The sequence below is a fragment of the Oryza brachyantha genome, chromosome 11 (assembly GCF_000231095.2).
Source record: "Oryza brachyantha chromosome 11, ObraRS2, whole genome shotgun sequence".
NCBI classification, from domain to species: Eukaryota; Viridiplantae; Streptophyta; class Magnoliopsida; order Poales; family Poaceae; genus Oryza; species Oryza brachyantha.
In genome coordinates this window covers 3839796-3859532 of record NC_023173.2, presented here as the reverse complement: position 1 = coordinate 3859532, position 19737 = coordinate 3839796, and the positions used below count along the sequence as shown (strand labels likewise).

The window sequence follows — 19737 nt, the reverse complement described above, 5'->3', positions numbered from 1 at the left end:
CATTACAGCTGATGGACAGTCAGACATTTTCGTTCTTTAAAGCTTTTGAGTGGCAATTAGTTATAAAGTCTACCTTTTGTTATTTTTTTAAAAAAATATGACTTTGGAGAGAGCATATATGAAAGAGCTTTACTCTCATTCTTTTTTTTATCGCGAGGTACTGATATCTTAAGGTACTAAAATTCTTACTCGTGCTATCCACCTCACGATCAAATTAATACTAAAATCCCGACTGTTAGTGACGATAGATCCAACGGTCACGATTGCATGGTACCTCGAGGTACTAGCTTGATCGTGGGCAGATAGCGCGAATAGGGATATTAGTATCCCAAGGTACTGGTATCTCGCGGTATAAAAGGAAGGATGAGAGTAAAATTCTATATGAAAAGATAATATAGGTGTTTCTGCAAGAAACAATGCTGGCAAACAACACAAAACAGAATGAACTCCGTACTAAAAACGACACGATATGAAAGAGTGACAAGTGCAAAATAGGAGTATTAAGGCAGATGGCTTTGCAGAGCACATACCATGTGTTTTACATGAGCCAGCTTAGTCTTGTTCACCTCTAATTCATAGCACTTTGTTAATTCAGGGCAACCAGAAATTTCTAGATGTTCGAGCTTGGTAAGTTCCTGAATGCCATCCGGCAAAAACTTGATGCCATTGCAACTGCTGATTTTCAGCTTCTTGAGAGAGGTGAGAAGTCGGATGCTCTCAGGCAAATCATTCAGGTTTGGGCACTCTAAGATGGTCAACCTTTGCAGAGCAGTGAGCTCTCCAACCGAACGCAGCATTGCTGTCATGTTTTGACAACAGGATAGAGCCAGTGTCTCCAGTGATGTGGGATAGTTGATGTACTCCTGCGATTCTTTCGTCACGTATCCTCTTATCACCAATTCTCTGAGGGATGTGAGCTGAGGCAACCAATCTGGCAGCAGCTCAACATTCTTGTCGTCGTTTAATAGAGCTAGTGACTGGAGGGAGGAGAGGGCTCCAATAATCTTAGGTGACATAGTCAGATCTATGCAATCGGTGATTTTCAAACCTTTAAGGTGAGGGAGGTGGTGAAGCAACCTCCACTCATTCAGAGGCAACCTTCGACGAAAAGGACTCACCCTCGGCCAGACATTCAAAGTAGTCACCATGGGGGACGATGATGATGCAATGGTGTCGGATGCACTTTCTCCCCATGAGGATAGGACCATGTCACTACACTTAATATCCCACTTGTCAACTCTAGGAGGACATGGTCTAAGCGTCAACACTTCACATCCATAAATCTCTAATATCTGAAGTTTGGGGAACATGAACTCACTTGAACCATCCCCATCATAGGAGTACGTTGTGTTCCACAATTCCAGGCATCCCATGTCCTGGAGGTAAAACTCTTTCAGTCGAGGAAATGCCCTTGGGCCACCGCACAAGTCCGCATCAATTTTTGTGATTTTGTTTAGTTTTACAAGGGTTAGTCTGCCAAGTGGTGGTAGGTTGGTGCAGTAGGACAATGATTTCAAGGTAACACATACAAGATTTGGAAGGTAAGAAACAATGTCCATTAGCCAGAACGGAATCTTGGCACCATTATAGCCATCTATCTCAATATCCTTTAAACTTATTGGTGGCAGAAGCTCTCCCAACAATATCCTGTCGTCCAAGGAAATGGGATGACGAGACCACGCCAATATTAACCGTTCAAGTTTTTGTTTTTCCTTCAGTCTTATTGACTGAACCTCTTCAATGGACCTCACCTGGTCAAGACAACTTATTATCAAATTAGGATGATTTACATCCCGAAGCAGAACAATGTTGCTGCTAGAGCCATCGTCATTAGGTTGGACCACAAAGTTTGGCAACAAGATTGAACTCTTGTTCAGGAAACACACCTTGGAATTCTCCAGACGATAACAACCATTGGTATGTATAAACTTCAAACTCTCAATTTGACGTAAACTTTCAGGTATCATCTCTAGATAACTGCAGCCTGAGAGGTCAAGTGTATGTAACTTTTTGAGGTTAGCATAACAGTCAGGTAAGCTTCTAAGATTTCTATTTTTAGACAAGTCTAGGTGCTCTAGGTTGGAAAAGGTACTGATACACTCGAAGAAACTGATATATGTTGGTTTGTTACGGACATTTTTATCCAGTAAACCAGACAAGTTTAAATCCTTGAATTTGTGGAGATTACGAATGGCTTCTACCTTGGTTCTGATATGTAAGTCATCTTCAAAAATATTGTAAGAATGTGATAAATTTAGAAATAGAAGTTTGGTAAGGCCACCCAAGGCTTCTGTTATACCTCTAACCTGATGACAACCTGACAAGTCCAGATGCACCAGACTTTTGATACTCCCAAATGATGTTGGCAGTTCTTCTAATTTCTCGAGACCTGATATGTTCAAATACGTGAGATTGTTGGATCTGCTTAGATCTTCAGGTAGCTTTTTAATACATGAGCAGCCTGATAAGTTCAAATATTCCAGTTCTGAAAGATTACCCAAATCCCCTAATAGCTCTCCAATATTTCGGCAGTTTGACAAATCCAGATGGACCAGTTTTTTTAGTTCAGCAAAGGAACCTGGAAGTTTTTCTATGCTTGAACAATCTGACAAATCAAGATAGATTAGACATTTCATTTCTCCAATTGACTCTTGCAGTGCCTTGATTGTGGAAGATCCACGAAGACTGAGGTACATCAGTTTGTAAAGCTTGGTGATACAATCGGGAATCCTTTGATGTTGAACTCCAGGGGCATTAAGATACCTGAGCTGCTTCAAATGACCAATAGATTCTGGTAGCTTCTGGATGCAACACTCGCTCAAGTCCAATACACGGAGGTGCTTTGCAGATGAGAATGCATCTTCATGAAGCTGTACTGTCCCACAATTGAGAAAACGCAATGCCCTTATTTTACCAGGGAAATCTGTGTATGATTCCAATGGCTTGCTACAATCGCTGAGCAATGCATACCGACAACTACTTCTCTGGGCATTGTCTTGTATACCACTATGCCGAAATTCATCAGCCAAGATTGATCTTGCTAAATCGTGCACCAGATCGTGCATTGTTAACACTGTGACATCATCATAATTATGTGTTCGAGTAGTCTGCTACAAATTAAATTAAACACAAATGTAAGGATGGAATAGGAGAATTCAACTTTTTTATTTTAAACAAGGCATTTATCAAGTATTTGACTTTTTGACAAAATTCCTCAATAAAGGGAAATGGATGTGTGCTTAATTAACGTGATGAGAAACAATATGATGCTCTCTACTTGTAGTATAATGCTACCAGTATAATCGATCTGGACCGTTGGTTTATAAGGATATGTTGGTAATTTACTAACTTACTGATTAGTGGTAATGTTGATATTTATCATTTTATCAATTCTCCGTAAGAGTTTTTATCCATTCATTGTATCATAACGCTACCTAGCATGTACTCGATGGCGCATCCGTCCACACATGCACGAATGTACGATTTGCCTTTTGAGCTATTGTTTTTACAATCATGTCCTGGCCATGTTTTCTATTATCATCAAGTGAGATGGTAATATAAATAAATCTAACCCATTTAATAAAAATAGATCAACGGTTCAGATTTATTTCTACGATGACATCATTTATTGGCAGGAAAAGATTTTTTTTGTTTTAAAATAGGTCTTTAAGGACATAACGTGTATATAGCATAGTCTCCTGCCATTTTTTCCAAAAAAGTTGAGAACTTACACTTCTCTTGTAAATATATAAAACATATGTGGAATAGTAGGAGACACTCCAATTGTTTTGTTTCATTCCAAACCTGTTTATTGGACATCAACATCAACAATTAGATGGTATATTCATCGCAAGCATCACTAAAGATGCCGCACTCCCCTACCCAAAAGAATTAATCCCCTACCCCAAAAAAATTAATCTATTCGTAATCCTGCATAATTCACACTCTAATGTGTTCATGTCGGTAGATAAAAGTAATGCTCCTATTATCATAGTTTCTATAGTAACATTTTCATTTCGTAGTGTGTATAACTTTCGTTTAGAGGCAAAGTGCATCTTGTAAGATTACATTCATGATTAATATTTTATGATAAACAATTGGTTTTGCAATTGATATATTAAATAGAAATTGGTTTAGAAATATTAGTGGTATTGGTACGAGTGCGTGTAATTAATGTGGGTCATGTTTTGATATATGTGCTCGAAAATGGTCGGTTTATCTCTATTTATACAGTGGCTTGCGGTCAATCGTGATCAATAGCAAGAATCGGGACTACGTTTAGGGAGGAACCGAGGTCTAGTATAGACATGATGCAATGTGACATGGTTGGACAAGAGTCAGGAAACATGGAAATCAACATCGATCAACGTCCAGACCAAGACTAGACTCAGGGAGGAGCTAAGGTCTAGACAGTCAAAGATGCGAGCAATGGTGTTGGATACAATGTGACACATGGTGGACGGACACCTCGTGACGATGGATTCGTTCATGCTTCACAAGATGTGGGTTCAAGCACAGGAGAAATTATGAAGAAATTTGGACGTCGGACTTTGGCAGGAGCGAATTTAATTTGGTAAATAAAATTAGTTTTAGAAATTGAGGTTTTGCTACCTACTAGGACTACGAGTTGTCCTCCTACCAAAACAAAGATTTCTACTCCCATTTGGTAATGGAATTTATGGTATAAATAAAAGTGGGGTTGAGGCTCTAGAGGTATAACTTTTGTAAGATAAAAAATATATGCTTTGAGATGAGTACTTCGTATGCACTTTGTAAACATAATTTGATGCTATAAAGTTGATCTACTTCTATCACATCTTCGGATGGTGTTCTTGGCATCAAGGAGGTGGTTGGACTGGTGGCGTCGATGACTTCATTAGATTAGATGGTCGTTTTTATTTCCATGAAAACAATTTGGTTTTTGGTGTTTATACCAATCACCTCCCTTCTGGTAGACTTAGTGGCTGTTTGGATCCAGAGACTTTTTTTTAGTCCCTTGTCACATCGGATGTTTGGACGTTAATTAGGAGTATTAAATATAAACTGATGACAAAACTAATCGCATAAATAAATGCTATTTCATTAGACAAATTTTTTAAGCCTAATTAATCCACAATTAACAAATATTTACTGTAGCATCACATTCGCTATTCATGGGCTAATTAGGTTCAATAGATTCGTCTCGCGAAATAGTCCATAATATGAGGTATTTTTTATTAATAGTCTATATTTAATACTTCTAATTAGTGTCCAAACATTTGATGTGACAGGGACTGAAAAAATCCCTGGGGATCCAAACACCCCCTTAGTTCTTCTGTTTTGATCCTACACGTCCAATTAATCTAGTGTCTGATAAATAATAATATCTCCATAAATTGATGAAATGGATACAAAAGCATGCAACTTTATCTACATATTTTTGAGACTACAATTTCAAAACATGTACCTAGGTTGACCAAATTATCATAAAATTATAGATTTATGATGATGTTCCACACAACTACATAATTCACATGAATTACCACACAAAACTATATATTCGAGGCTTAATATATCGTGAAACTATGTACTTACAAAAAGAATTTGCCATAAACCTATGAAGTCTATAGCTTCATAACAACAATGTTACAATAGTGCTATGTATGTCAACTTTAATATTTAGTTTTAGAGCAATTTTATAGGTACCGAGAGGTACCAAAATTTTAGTGTAAAATTTGATACCTCCTGTTACCTAAGCCCAACAGTAGCTCGGCGTGCTGCCAAAAATGATATGCACACTCCTGGAACTCCGGTATTTAAATTTGTCAGGATGCTTAAGTCCTTCTAAGTTTAGAAACAAAACAACTAGAGAAATCAAAGAACAAGTTATCAAAAATAGATATGTTAACGTCTAGCAGTAACAAATTGTGAAACAGAGCAACTGATCTGACATACCATGCAGCATCCGTGTTGAGGAATGCCGACATATAATGCATTTGATCACCATTGGACATTGCAAAATCAGTGGTAGCAATAGCCAGCTATATACTGCAAAACAGTTAAATAAAAGACTTTTTGTAAACTTGGTTCTGATTCACGTGAAAGAATTAATGCCTTCTCAAACCATGAAAAACTTGTGCTAAATAAGAAAAACTATGAGAAACTATTCCCTTCACAGCTGTGCTGGCAGACAGCACTAAATGTTTCCTTTGTTGTACACTTGCTGATGAATATTAGTTCGTAAAGAAAACCATTTTAGAAGGAAAAAATATTTAGAAGGCAGCACAAATGAAAAATATATGCATTTCTGTATGGGAAAATCCTGGCAAACAATGCAAAACAGAATAACCTCTGTGCAGGACATGCCGACGATGCGAAAGAGTAGTAACTAGACCAAAACACTAGCAGAAATGCAGATAGCTTAGCATGTCTGTCACGTACCAGTGTACTCACACGAGCGAGCCTTTTCTTGATATCCTCCAATTCACACCATTGCTTTAATTCAGGGCAGCCTTCAATATGTATCTCTTCGAGCATGGTGAGTTTTTCTATGCCGTTAGGCAAGGACTTGATGCTTTTGCAATAACAAATCTCAAGTTTCTTGAGAGAGGTGAGGCGTCCCATGCCCTCTGGGAATCCAATCAGGTTTGGGCAATGTTCGACGGCCAATTCTTTGAGTGAGCTTAGGTCTCCCACGGAGTGCGGTAGTGCTGTCAGGGCTTCACAATTAGACAGACTTAGTTTCTTAAGCGAGGTGAGGTGCTTGATGCTCTCCAGAGATGCTTCCACCTCAAGGCATCGTATTTTCAATCTCTTCAGAGATGTGAGCTGGCCTAGCCATTCTGGCAGCTCTACTGCTTGGAGACCATAGCTTCTGAGACCGAGAGAATTGAGGGAGGAGACATTGCAGCCTATGATAACCTCCAAACTAGTGACGGTGGGAAGGGAGCTGGATGCACCGGTGTTGCGTAGCACTCCTTCGGCCCACGAGGATATGACGCCATCGCTCCCACGAATAGTCCACTTCTCAGTTCTAGGCAGACATGATGTAAACCGCAGGTTGGGGCAACTAATTATTTTCAATTCACAAAGCCTTGGAAACATATACTCACTCATGCCATCCTCACTGTCACAGGGGTATGTTGTGTTCCACACTTCCAGGTTTTTCATGTACCCTAGGACAAAAATCTTGAGCCGAGGAAATGGACTTGGGCCGCCGCACAACTCCCCATCAATTTTTACGATGCTCTCCATATTTCTAAGAATCAACCATTCCAGATTAGGTAATTGGCCAAGTGGTGGTAGATTGATGCAATTGGGTATATTCATCAAGGTAATACAGAGAAGATTAGGGAGATAATAAGCCATGCCCATTATCCAGTCTGGAAACTTGGCGCCATTATAACCTGTTATCTTGAAAATCTTTAAAGTTCTTGGTGGAACTAGCTCTCCCAACAGTTTCACGTCGTCCACAGACCTCTCAGAATCTTTAGTCCACTCCAATTTTAACACTTCGATTCTTTGCTTCTCTACTAGCCTTATTATCTGGACTTCTTTAACGGACCTCACATTTTCAAGACTGCATATTTCCAAGTCAGGAGGATTTTCATCCTGAAGCAGACCAATGTTGCTGCTTGAGCCATCGTCATTAGTTTGGACCATGAAATGTGGCAACGATACTAAACTGTTGTTCAACTGACGCAACGTGGACCACTCCAGATAAGAGCATCCATTGGTATCCAGATACTTCAGGCTATCAATTTGACCTATGCTTGCTGGTACTGTCTTCAGAATCCTGCAGCCCGAGAGGTCCAGTGTATGTAGCTTTCTAAGGATCCCAAAGCAGTCTGGTAGGCTCTCGAGATAATCGTTGCCAGACAAGTCCAGATGCTCTAGGTTGGAAAGGGTCTTGATACACCCAAAGAAACTTACATGTGTTGATTTGATATGGTATTGCACTAACTTCGATAAGTTCAAATACTGGAGTTTGTTGAGATTGCTAATGGCTTCTGCCTTTTCTTCAATAGCCAACTCATTTTCGAAAATGTTGTGGCATTTTGATAAATTTAGAAATTGTAGGTTGGTAAGGCTACCCAAGGCTTCTGGTATACCCTTAATGTTAGAACATTTTGACAAATCTAGATGTATTAAACTTTTCATATTTCCAAATGATGTTGGTAGCTCTTCTAATTTCGACCAACCTGATAAGTTTAAATACTTGAGATTGTTGAACCTGGTCAATGCTTCAGGTAGCCTTCTGATAACACAAAAGTTTGATGACAGATCGAAGTAACCGAGGGTTCCCCTAACTTCTTCTCTGCACATCAATTCAATATATGAGCAGCTTGATAAGTTCAAATATTCCAGTTTCAAAAGGTTAACCAAAGTCTCGTTTAGGTCTCCAATATTAATGCAGCATGATAAATCCAAATATTCAAGATTGATGAGCCTCTCGAAAGATTCAGATACACATGTAAGACCAAAGCAATTTGACAGATCCAAATGAACCAAATTTTCAAGCTTGCCAAATGATCCTGGCAGTTTTTTGATTCCTGAACAACCTGATAAATCAAGATACATCAGACTCTTCATTTCTCCGAATGACTCTGGCAGTGCTTTGATTGCAGAAGATCCACGAAGGATGAGATAATTTAAATTTGAGAGCTTGGTGATAGATTTTGGGATATTTTTATATTGGACCCCTGGAGCATTAAGATACCTTAATAGCTTGAATTGACCAATACAGTCTGGCAACCTCTGTATGGAGCACCCACTTAAATCCAAGACTCTCAGGAACTTAGAAGATGAGAATCCTATATCACGAAGCTCAAGCTTGGTATTGTCCATGAAACGTATCGCCCTCAACTTGGCGAATAAAGATTCAGGCAGCTTTGATGGTTTGCTACAAACGGTAAGAGGTGCATAGCGGTAGTTTCTATCATCAGTATTGTTGTCTTTGCTACCATAAAAAACTTCATCAACCATGACTGACCTTGCCACATCATGCACCAGGTCATGCATGGTGAAAGATATGTTATATTGGTCGTGCACAACAGCGACCTGCAGCAAAAGTAATTACATATATCAAATTTTGCACTAAAAATATTATACATCTCGGTACTTTCTCAACGACGATAAAATTGATCTTCTTCTTATAGTGCACCCTAATTTTCCACTGTAACAGGGCATCCCCTATTCATTTTGGTAAGACCTTGACTACGATAATCTCTACCGGTATTATTCTATTGTCAATATTACCATTAATATAAGAATTTCGACCCTTGATTTAAAATTCTATTAGCAGTATAAAAAATATTGTACTACGAGTAGTTGTTGTGGTAGTATAAATAGATCCGATCCATTGGATTAGAAAAAACATATGGTCTATATTACTTGTACTACTGGTAGAGAGTATCATAAAACACATATTTTAATTTTGGTAAAGCATGGTTGCTAAAATCTACAAATGCTCTGACAGGCTAGTTGATCGTCCAAAAAATGCTAACATTCAGTACAAAGTTGCTCGGAAACCCTGTAAAAAATTTATTTTCACATAATCCTTATTACAAACAGTAAGTTGCACCAAATTACAAATTTTTAGTTGAAAATTATCGAGCGCTGTAATAAGAAATACAAGATGGGGTAGTTGAGGTTCAGATTATCAAGCTCTGAGCTACCCACGATTAAGTCATTTTATGATCTCGCTGTCCAGATTATCTTTATTTTCTTTCAATTGGTTAATCCCGTTGAAGGAAAAAGAAATAATTCAACCTACCCTAGTAAGGATCTCATGGTCACTGATATATACTGCAATTTCAAATATGATACCCTATCATGTTTAATTTGAGTTCAGAGCATCCTTATGAACCTAATACCTCCACGCATGTTTTAATAGATCACACCGTTGATTTTTTGGCACAAGTTTGATCATTCGTCTTATTAAAAAACTTATGTAATTATCATTTATTTTGTTGTGATTGATATTATTGCTAAACATATTCAATTATACCTTAATTTTTATATATTTGTATACTTTTTTGGGTAAGGTGAATGGTCCAACATGTGATAAAAAAATCAATGTTTCCATCTATTAAAATATGCAAAGAGTATTATATTGCATTATGCGTGGGAAAAGCTTGTCCGCACTTACTGGACCTTAGTTCATTGACTATATCAACTATATTATGCACTAGAAAAGATTATATCAAAGGCAGAAGAATATATGCACTAGATTAAGACGTTCAAGACAAAGAACTATATCAGTTCCATTGTAGAGCTATATATATTAACTCACCGAGGGCAACTCTGAAAATTGAAGGAAAGACGTTCCCAAAAGTTGGGCAATATAATCCTCACTAAGCTGACTGGGAGATTGGTTGTTCGGTGGCTTAATGAAACCAAGAGAAATCCATTGGCGAATTAGATCATCTTTATTTATCTTGTGCCCCTTTGGAAATATTGCACAATAGCCAAAGCACAATTTCAAGAATGGAGCCATAGCTTCATAGCTTAATAGTAAAGATGCAAGTGGTGAAGATGAATCCTGTCCTGGTGATACATTCCAGATATGACTATCTCTCACCGACTCCCAGTCCTTACAATTCTTGGATTTTCTCAACAAGTATCCAAGTGATTGAGCTGCTAAAGCCACACCTCCACATTTTCCTGCAATCTCCTTCCCTATCTCGACCAAACGTTCTTTATCATCTCTTTCTTCGAAAGCTGATTTTTGTTTTATTATTTCCCAGCACATCTCATCAGTTAAGTGCTCTAGCTTGTACGGTGTTTGAACAGCACAAATCTCCCTTGCAATGCATTCCTCCCGTGTGGTTACTATGACAAGAACCTTGCTTCCATTCACCTTTAGCATATTCTTCAACTCCCCTAACTTGATTGGGTCATTCTCCCACACGTCATCCAAAACAATCATAATCTTCTTACCAGCAATTATCTCCTCAAGCCGCTTATTGATTCTCTCCCTTCCAGTTAAGTTGCTCTCAGTGTCACCTTTTAATACTTGCGTAATTATAGAGTTACCAATTTTCTTCAAGTCAAATATGCGTGATACATACACCCATGCTTGGATATAGCCATCAATGACAAATTTCTTGTCATCGTAAACCAGCTGTGCCAGGGTTGTCTTGCCTATTCCTCCAATGCCATATATAGGCAAGATTGTGATGTCTTGGTCGTTGATGCTCTCATACAAATAAGACAGTACTCTCTCTTTCTCTTCTGCTCTTCCATGGATGTGTCCTTCCTGCACCTTTGACACTGTCTCCCGTTCATCATTAACATTCTTCTCTCTAGAGCTGCTCTCTGACGTGAAGTTGTATTTCTGATGTTCATCTAAAATCTCCATTAGCTTATCTCTCATCGACTTCATCCTGTTAGCCATGATAACTTTGGGAAGAAAGCTGATCACACCTGCTAACTGTGATAGTTTGTAAATCATTTGTCAGGTACATTGGTTTAGGAGGGATCCTTTTAATTTTATAGCCATAGAATAATTATGTTTTAAAAGAAAGCTGTGAGATATAAGCACAATGGCAGGGGATCCAATTGGAATAATAGTGCTCTCTTCCTTCAGTTTTTATGGTTCTAATTGAGGAATTGAATAGTGTGTGATATTACTGGTGTTTACATATCTTGTATTAGTTGCTTCTGTTCAATGCGAAATGTCATGTTCATGAGAAGTTCGAAAAATATCTCACATTCATAAGAAGTTCTACTTGGGTGGATCTCCAGCCACGCAAGTAGTCATCAGTTTTCTACTTATGCATATATTTACATTGTATATGGAAACCCGGTAAATGATTTAAGAATGGTCAATCAAATGCTTCATGCATGCTTTGTGATAGCACAAATGTTTTGTGGCTGATTGCACACAGGGCCTAAGGATCTTTGTTTTTTGTTTCCATTTTCCTTTTCCAGGTTTTTTTCCCCTGGTTCATTGGATACTTTGTAAATCTCCCAATCATAATACAAAAAATACGCAAAGAGTATTCTCACAAAAATGTACACAGAGCCTGTTAGAGATATGATCCAAATTGTAATCTATAATATATTTGGATTATATTATTAGTTTCCTAATATGACTCCTAGTCATTTTCATTTAAGGCTCCTATAGTTTCCTAATAAGAGTCATAGTCTTTTCCTATTATTACTCTTTTAGATTTCCCCTTTATATATCTTTTGTAAGCTGCACGGGAAGGGCGAGACGACCCGTTGTATTTTCATGTATTATAATCATCATATTATTGTGGTTGTTACTAGCTGGTACCTGTGATTTTTCCCGTAAGAGTTTTTCATGTAAAATCTATGTCTCGGTTGTGCATGTATTATCCCTAACAGGGCCTATATATTCTGCCGTGATCATGGATCAACAAGAAACAACAATATTGGTTGTTGAAGGTGTAAGATCAAGGTTTTGATCTATAAGTTTTGATGATGAACAATTGGTAATGTGTATTTATGAATAATTGTTTTTGTGATAAGTTGACCGGGCTGTCAGAACACAGGTATACGGGCGGTCAAACTGTAGGTATGTGGGCAGTTAGACCGCCAGGCCTGACTAACAATTTCAATTTTGGATGATCTTTTTCGTTTCAGACTTATTATTTGTGGATTTGACTTCTAGATGGTTTCTATAAGTATGTGTACTATTGTTATGCTAATGTGAGTCAAGTTGGGTGAACTTGTACTAGAAATATGGTTTCTATATGTGAACTGTTGTTATTGTTGGGAGAGTATTGCCGGTGAAGGATCAGAGTTGGCTAGGGAGTAATCAACGTCCAGGGATCATGAGATCATGTGGGATACTAGAGGCTAGAGTATAATGCACATGGTGATGAAGTTTCCTTATGGCATACAAGAGGGATTGTGTGCATATGGTAATGTGAAGTTGAATTCAGAAAGGATTTCAGATATGAGAAGATTAGTTATATTAGAAATAAATATATATTTGATACAATTAAGGATAGGTTTCCTATGAGATTGGGAGTCTTAATTCATGCCGGATATGTGGGCTTTGCATCGCCGCGTTGAGGGTATAAATATGTATCGAGCTGTACGCCCCTGGCGCACTTGTTGGTGAAACTTAGTTGAGAGATAATACGTTTTAGCCTAGATTTTGATTTAGATGTAAAGTTTTGAGAGGAGTGCTATTGGTGCACTTTGTAAACGCTAGTTGATCAATAAAGTCGAGGGTTTCAATCTATGTCTTCGAGTTTTGTCAATCGATGTTTTGTTAGGATTTTGACAATCAGACCGGTGGCTAGTGAGCGGTTAGACTGATGGATGAACGGCGGTGAGACCGGTGGCTAGTGAGTGGTCTGACCAGCAGCTTACAGAGACTTCGGTGAGTATTTAATCTGAGGTAAGCCCTTTAGTTCCGCAAAGAGATTTGGATTTGTGATATACCTATCATTCACTCCCCCTCTAGTAGGTTTGATAAACTCTGTTTCGACCCTACAAGTGGTAGCATAGCCTCGTTTGCATCTCTTTTTGCTTTTATTTGATCTTGAGTGTCGTGGCCAATAATTTTCAACTGAACCACATGTTTTCAATGGTATTGATTTTCCCTATTGGTGCAGAAAGATGAAAGCTTATATTATAGCCAAGGATTATGGTATTTGGTTAAATTTTGCAAATCCCTATGAAATTCCTAATTAGATTAATATTTCTGCTTAAAAAACTAAATTTGAAAATAATTACAAAGCTCTCAATATTTTACTTAATAAAATGCCTCATTTAGATTTCGATTGCGTTTCTCATCTCGAAACTACGAATGAGATTTAAACAGCCCTAAACAATTTTCAATGGGGGACTTCCAATATCAGGGAACTTCATAAAGATGTTTTTAAAACGGATTACATAAAATTTGAGATGAAATCTAGGGAGTCTTTGTATGATTATCTTGCTCGTTTTAATAAAGTTTTAAGCAATCTTAGATCGATTGATGCTTCTTTTGAAACAAATTATTCTCAATCTAAAGTTTCTTGACACTTTTTGAATAGTCTTGACATGTTTATCTGGAAGATGAAAGTTACATCTATTCAGGAATCTGTAGACATGTCTACTTTGACGTTGGATTAGCTTGACACTAAACTCAAAACTCATGAGATGAATATTCTATCTCGTAAAGTTGAGTATATGTCTTTTGCTTTGGGTTCTCTAGCATCCTCTATTGATAATGGCTCTTCTTTGTTGGCACTTAATGTTTTTTCTGCTTTTAACGCCATGTTTGATGATCAACTCAAGCAACTTGAGGACTTGGCCATACTTATTAACAAGTTGTCTCGAGATATGAATAATATTAGGTTCAGGAAAAGAGCAGGTCAAGTTTGTTGCTTTGCATGTGAAGAGCTAGATCAACCTAGGGAGAGCGAAGATGGACAACCTAGGGAGAGCGAAGATGGACAACCATGGAGACAAGTTCAAGGATGACAAGCCGAGGAGTTCATTCAAAGGAAAGAGATCAAGGGAAGCTCTCAAGAAATTATCGAATCAAGTATATGCAGTGTTTGAGCATCTCTGTCTTATGGCTGTTGTTGATTTCGAGAGTGATGAAGACAATGATAAGGGAAAGAACATCTCTGTCGTATGGCTCATAGCGATGAGGAATCCAAGAATGAAGATAATGAGGTAAATCCCCCAAGAGAATTTCTTGAAGAAATCATCCTATCTTTTAATTCAAGAAATTAAAAATGTGAAAGAAATAGACAATAGGAGTTCACCATTGAATCCCTTAATTTAGAAATCTCTAAATTAAAATCTCTTATTCCTGATGATGATGATTGTAAAAGTTATAAGGTTTTACTCAAAGAAATTTCTCAATTAAGATACGTTAACAAAAAACTGGAGTCTACTTTTGCTCTTGAAGTTGCTATGCACATACGCACTATAAATGAGTTGTTGTTGACTAAAGATGTTTTAATTCGATGTTTAATTTGATTTGTGCAAAAAGGTTAAAACAACAACATAGTGTTCTGAAGTCTGAAAATTGCTCAACATGCTCTATAAATAAGATGAAGTTCAAAAATGCCTTGGGTCATGTTGAGTGCATGGAAAACATTGTGAAATCTGACGAAGTGCTTTCTTGTCTAAGATGTTGTAACCAAAAACATGTTAAGATTGATTATGAGAATTGTGTTAAGTTGACTAGTGAAGTTTCTTACTTAAAAAGTTCTTTTGAAAGAATTTCTGATGGTAAAAAGAAACTCAACATGATTCTTTACCAATAATAAATTAGCACAGATAATCATGGTTTAAGATTTAATCGTTATGCTCACTTTTCTAGACATCCCCTTTTGTCTAAACATGAACCTACTACCACTGTGTTTAAATCTGCTGGTATCATGTCTTCCTCGAGTGCATCTTCATCAAAGATTATGAATGCTAAACCTATCTTTAGTACTAAATTTGTTGTTAGTGTTAAACATATTATTTCAACTTGTTCACATCATGATAAGTATATATGTTCTTTTTGTGGTAAAGATGGACACTTAGATGTGTTTTATTTTTAGACTTGCTCAAAAACAAAAAATAGAAAGAGAAGTTGCTTATAAAAAATTAAAATGGCAACAATCGAATTTTTCTCGTTGGAGGATAGTCAAATCGACAATGTACCAGCGGTCAAACCGGAGGTACACCTACGGTCAGATAGGCCTCGAACAGCTTCTTCTAACAGAAAACATGTTGAATTTTCTACTAGTTTTGCTCCTGTTGTTTCTAGTCATGTGTCTTAGTCCTAGATGCATAAGTTTTTATTATCTAACCCCGTTACTTAGGTTTTGACATTTGCTTTTGTAGTAGGCTTCTCGATTTGCCTATTTTCATAGAGAATTCAGAGTTGTTCGTTCTTTTGGCATCAATTGAGGGGGATTTTTTGGTTTTTCTTGTTGTATTCATATTTTCAACTTCTGATTTTATTTTTGCGTATATGTTTTAACTCATGCGTGGTGTGTTTTAAAATAAAAAATAATAAAAACAAAAAAGATTAAAAAAGAGTTTTGTTATATACTGTAAGTATTTTCTTGTGGTTGGTAAGCAATACTTATGAGGTTTTGTGGCTACTAGTTTAGCTTCTATGTGTTTTAGTTTTCATATGAGTTATTGCTATTGCATTTAAGTGATATAATATATGACATATAATTCTTTTACTTGCATTAAATAAATATGCAAAGTTAATACTAGCTCTAGTTTGGATGATTGACGTTCACATATACAATTGTTGGTTTTTACATTCCTCATATGCTCTTTCAAAATGAAAATGGATGGTATTGGGTACATATTAAGGTTTAACCAAAATTTAATGCATAAAATGTTGCAATCAAGTGTGGCACTGGAATGTAAAAAACCACATATTTTTATAGCTATTCTAAAATTTAATTGATCTCAACGATAGCTAAATCTACTAAATGGTCTGCTTATTTCAACACGATAGAACAAACTAATATTTTGTGTGTTAAGAATGAACATTTAGAAATTAGCTTGTCATTGTTTATTTAAGCCACAAATCTAGCTAACATAAAACTGTTGGTTGAAATCTAGCCACCGAGCCAAAAGTACGAGTAATGGGCCCGATCCATACGCAGCCCATACGCTCTTAAAGATATGGAACAAGTCTTCTATACTCATTCACATGTTCCTTGATTGAACACAATGATCATACGCGCCATTTTTCTCGAGAGGAATCTCTCCAGATTCACTCAACACATTATAAAGGGAGCCTCATTCACGCACGACAAGTTACCCCTAAAACCTAATTCTATTGATCCTAAGACGCGTTAGAGGGGATTGGAGGACGAATTCCATCGCCAGTCAAGATCACAGATTACACACCATTAGCATAATAGGCATATACCGCTTCATCAAGCTCCACCGGTCAGTATCACCATTAATTCTACATAATAATCATTTAGTCATGCATAGCCTTACATTAGATTTAACATAAACATGTTTGAGTGATCATAGACTTAGAGAAAGAATAGGATAAACTTAAATGACCTTTTTCTAAATAATGAAGGGACTCTGGTGGCAGTCGCAGAATGTAATTTCCAAGTGTACGCGTGGGAGTGTTACATTAAAGTGGATAATATTTTTGGACATGACTTTCAGACTTGAAAGGGTCTTCGTTAGGGCCATCCCATGTCTCCGATTCCTTTAAGGTGCTATTTGTTTTCATAAGTCATAAGAATAAAACATAAGACTTTTTTAGTAATATCCTGTTTGTTTGGAGAAGCTAAAAGGAACTAAAACCTCATTAAATGACCTATCAATAGTACACAGCACACACATAACTGTAAGCCAAGAGTAGTGGAGTAGGTGTGCTATAGACCTTTAGTCCATTTTAGCACCTCTCCCAAAGACTTATGGACCTAGGTAGTTTTAGCCTCTGTTAGTTCATCCTATTTAATATTTTAGAGGCTAAAAGTTCATCCTATTTAATATTTTAGAGGCTAAAAGAGACTAAAGTGGAGGGACTTATGGATTAGCCCCTCTAAACAAATAGCCCCTAAGGCTACTTATCTTTTTTATGAATCATGATTTTGAGCAGACCAAACATTTTAAGATCTTTTTATGCATGTTTGAACTGATTTTTCAAGGTTAAGATTAAATGCATAAAATCGATTTATATTGGTTTGGTCAGGCCAAAGAATCTGAAGATGATTATAAAAAAAACATATTGGTTGTGATGTGGGTGACTTCCCATGATCCATTCTGTACTAATCATTTGTCCACGCTGTTCCAGGAAAATAAACCGTGAAAATAAACCCATATCTCAGGAAAAAATCATAAACATATAAAGTCGGATGAGTATAAATTTATATGAAAACTATAATTAATCCTTACATACTCTTCCATACTCTTGAATTGTAGTTGATTTTTTTTTCTCATTTGGAATTGTTTAGAACCCTGAATATTTGTTCAAAACTCTCTTATCTATTTCAGAAAACAAAATTTTGAATTTTTTAAATAATATCGGATCAAAACATGTTCTGTGTTTAATATCAATGTTTTAGAGCTTGATGATAAAGTTGTTTAGAGTACTAAATCTGTATTACACATTATATATTTATATATATATATATAGGTGGAGCTCATGGTCTTGATAATGTTCAAAGGGGGTGCCCTGTACTAGCCAGATTCGAAGCATAATGTGTTTTCAGACATGGGGATTCCTTTCTAGGGGCTTATTCGGTTAGGAGGAATTACAACCCATAGGAATTAGAAAAATAGAGTAATAGAAATGCATAGTAACATTAATTCATACGAATTTTTTTTAAGACGTTTGAGTGGATAGAAATTTTTCTAAGGTTTTTTCTGTACAACTTGTAGCAAAGAAAAACTCTTTTTAGTTTTCCTAGACTTTATTCATATAAACCGAATGGTTTTTAAGAAATTCAATTTTTAGAAATTGATTTCTTTGATTTTCCGAATAGATCCTTAGTGTATCAAAGAAAGCATTATGTACTTTTTTTTTTGCATTCTAAGTAGGTAATTAAGCTAAAAGAGATGTATACCTTTCGTGCAGCCGCCTTGCTGTTGTCGTGTTCGAACTCATCAAGCATGTCGGAGATGTCATACATGGCATGCTTCAGACGCCTCAGCCACAGCCTCACCCTCTCCTCCTTTATGGACCGCCCCTCGGCGTCCTTCAGCACCGCTTCCACCGTCTCCAGCGTCGTCTTCATCTTCTCCAGGTCCTCGCTGAAGTCCGTCTGCAGCGAGATCTGGCCACCAATGGCGGAGCCAATCTGCTCGCAGACCACTTTCAGGATGGCGGAGGAAAGCATGGACCCAACCTCCGCCATGGCTGGCTGCTCGATCTAAGGTATCTCTGATCTCGAGCGAGTTGGTGTAATTTCAGTGAGTGGAATCGATGAGTGTGCTCAAGTGATAGGGGTTAATTAATTATATACGTGTAGACCGTCAGCGTATAGTGAATCCGTGACCGTGTATAGTAGTGTCGTTCTCATTAGATCATTAAAAAAAATACGTCGTTGATTTTTAATGTATAAGAACAGCCAAATAATATAGCTATTTGTGTCGGTTCTTGATAATATCTTGCAAAAACACCACCTATTTATGCCGAACAATTTTAGCATCCTTTAAAAGATAATAGAAGATATTGTTTTCTACGTAAAATTTGCTACATCTTGCTAACTTAAATAATTTTATATAAAAACAGTTGTACCTCATGGTACTTCTCAAAAATAAAAAAAAAGCTCATTTATGCTGGTTCTTGGCAATACTTCGCCCAAATAACAATGTCACTTGTGCTGGTTCTCGTTTTGCATTAAAAAAAAAAGACGAGAAGTTATTTATGCCGGCGGGGTCTCATTTGTTCTCATCGATCTTGGACCCCGCCGGGCAGTGCGTCTCCCTCTCGTCAACCATTTGCTTGCTCCATCCATGGCCAATTAACTGATTATTGTACGACGCTGTGGGTGCTCCCCATCAGTGCCAGTCCATGCCGGTCACAAATGCACGTTACGACTTGGCACAAAAGAGTTGTTTTTTGTAGTAGTGTGAATTGATAGTTTAGGGAACTTTTCGTATTAAATTCATAAGTATGTGATTTATAGGATTGGAAAGGGAAATGGTACAGATTCTCTCTGGCCATTTCTACCGACAAAAGTCACTGGGCAGGCAAGTGGAATGCAATAAATAAGAACATTCGAAGCCAGATCCTATTTTATTTGCGCTAGTCGAATTCAATGCGAAAGTGAACGGGGTGTTTACTTGGGAAAT

General features: G+C 37.2%; 1 protein-coding gene across 1 annotated transcript; it reads right to left on the bottom strand.

Moving 5' to 3' along the window:
- Window positions 1–500: 500 nt before the first annotated feature.
- On the bottom strand, window positions 501–18797 carry LOC121055739. Its single transcript, XM_040528787.1, has 4 exons — window positions 18507–18797; window positions 10274–11413; window positions 6421–9039; window positions 501–3110 (listed from the first exon to the last, which is right to left on the bottom strand). Exons 1-4 carry the CDS (start codon window positions 18795–18797, stop codon window positions 501–503), a joined length of 6660 nt encoding a protein of 2219 aa, XP_040384721.1.
- Between the last annotated feature and the right edge of the window lie 940 nt (window positions 18798–19737).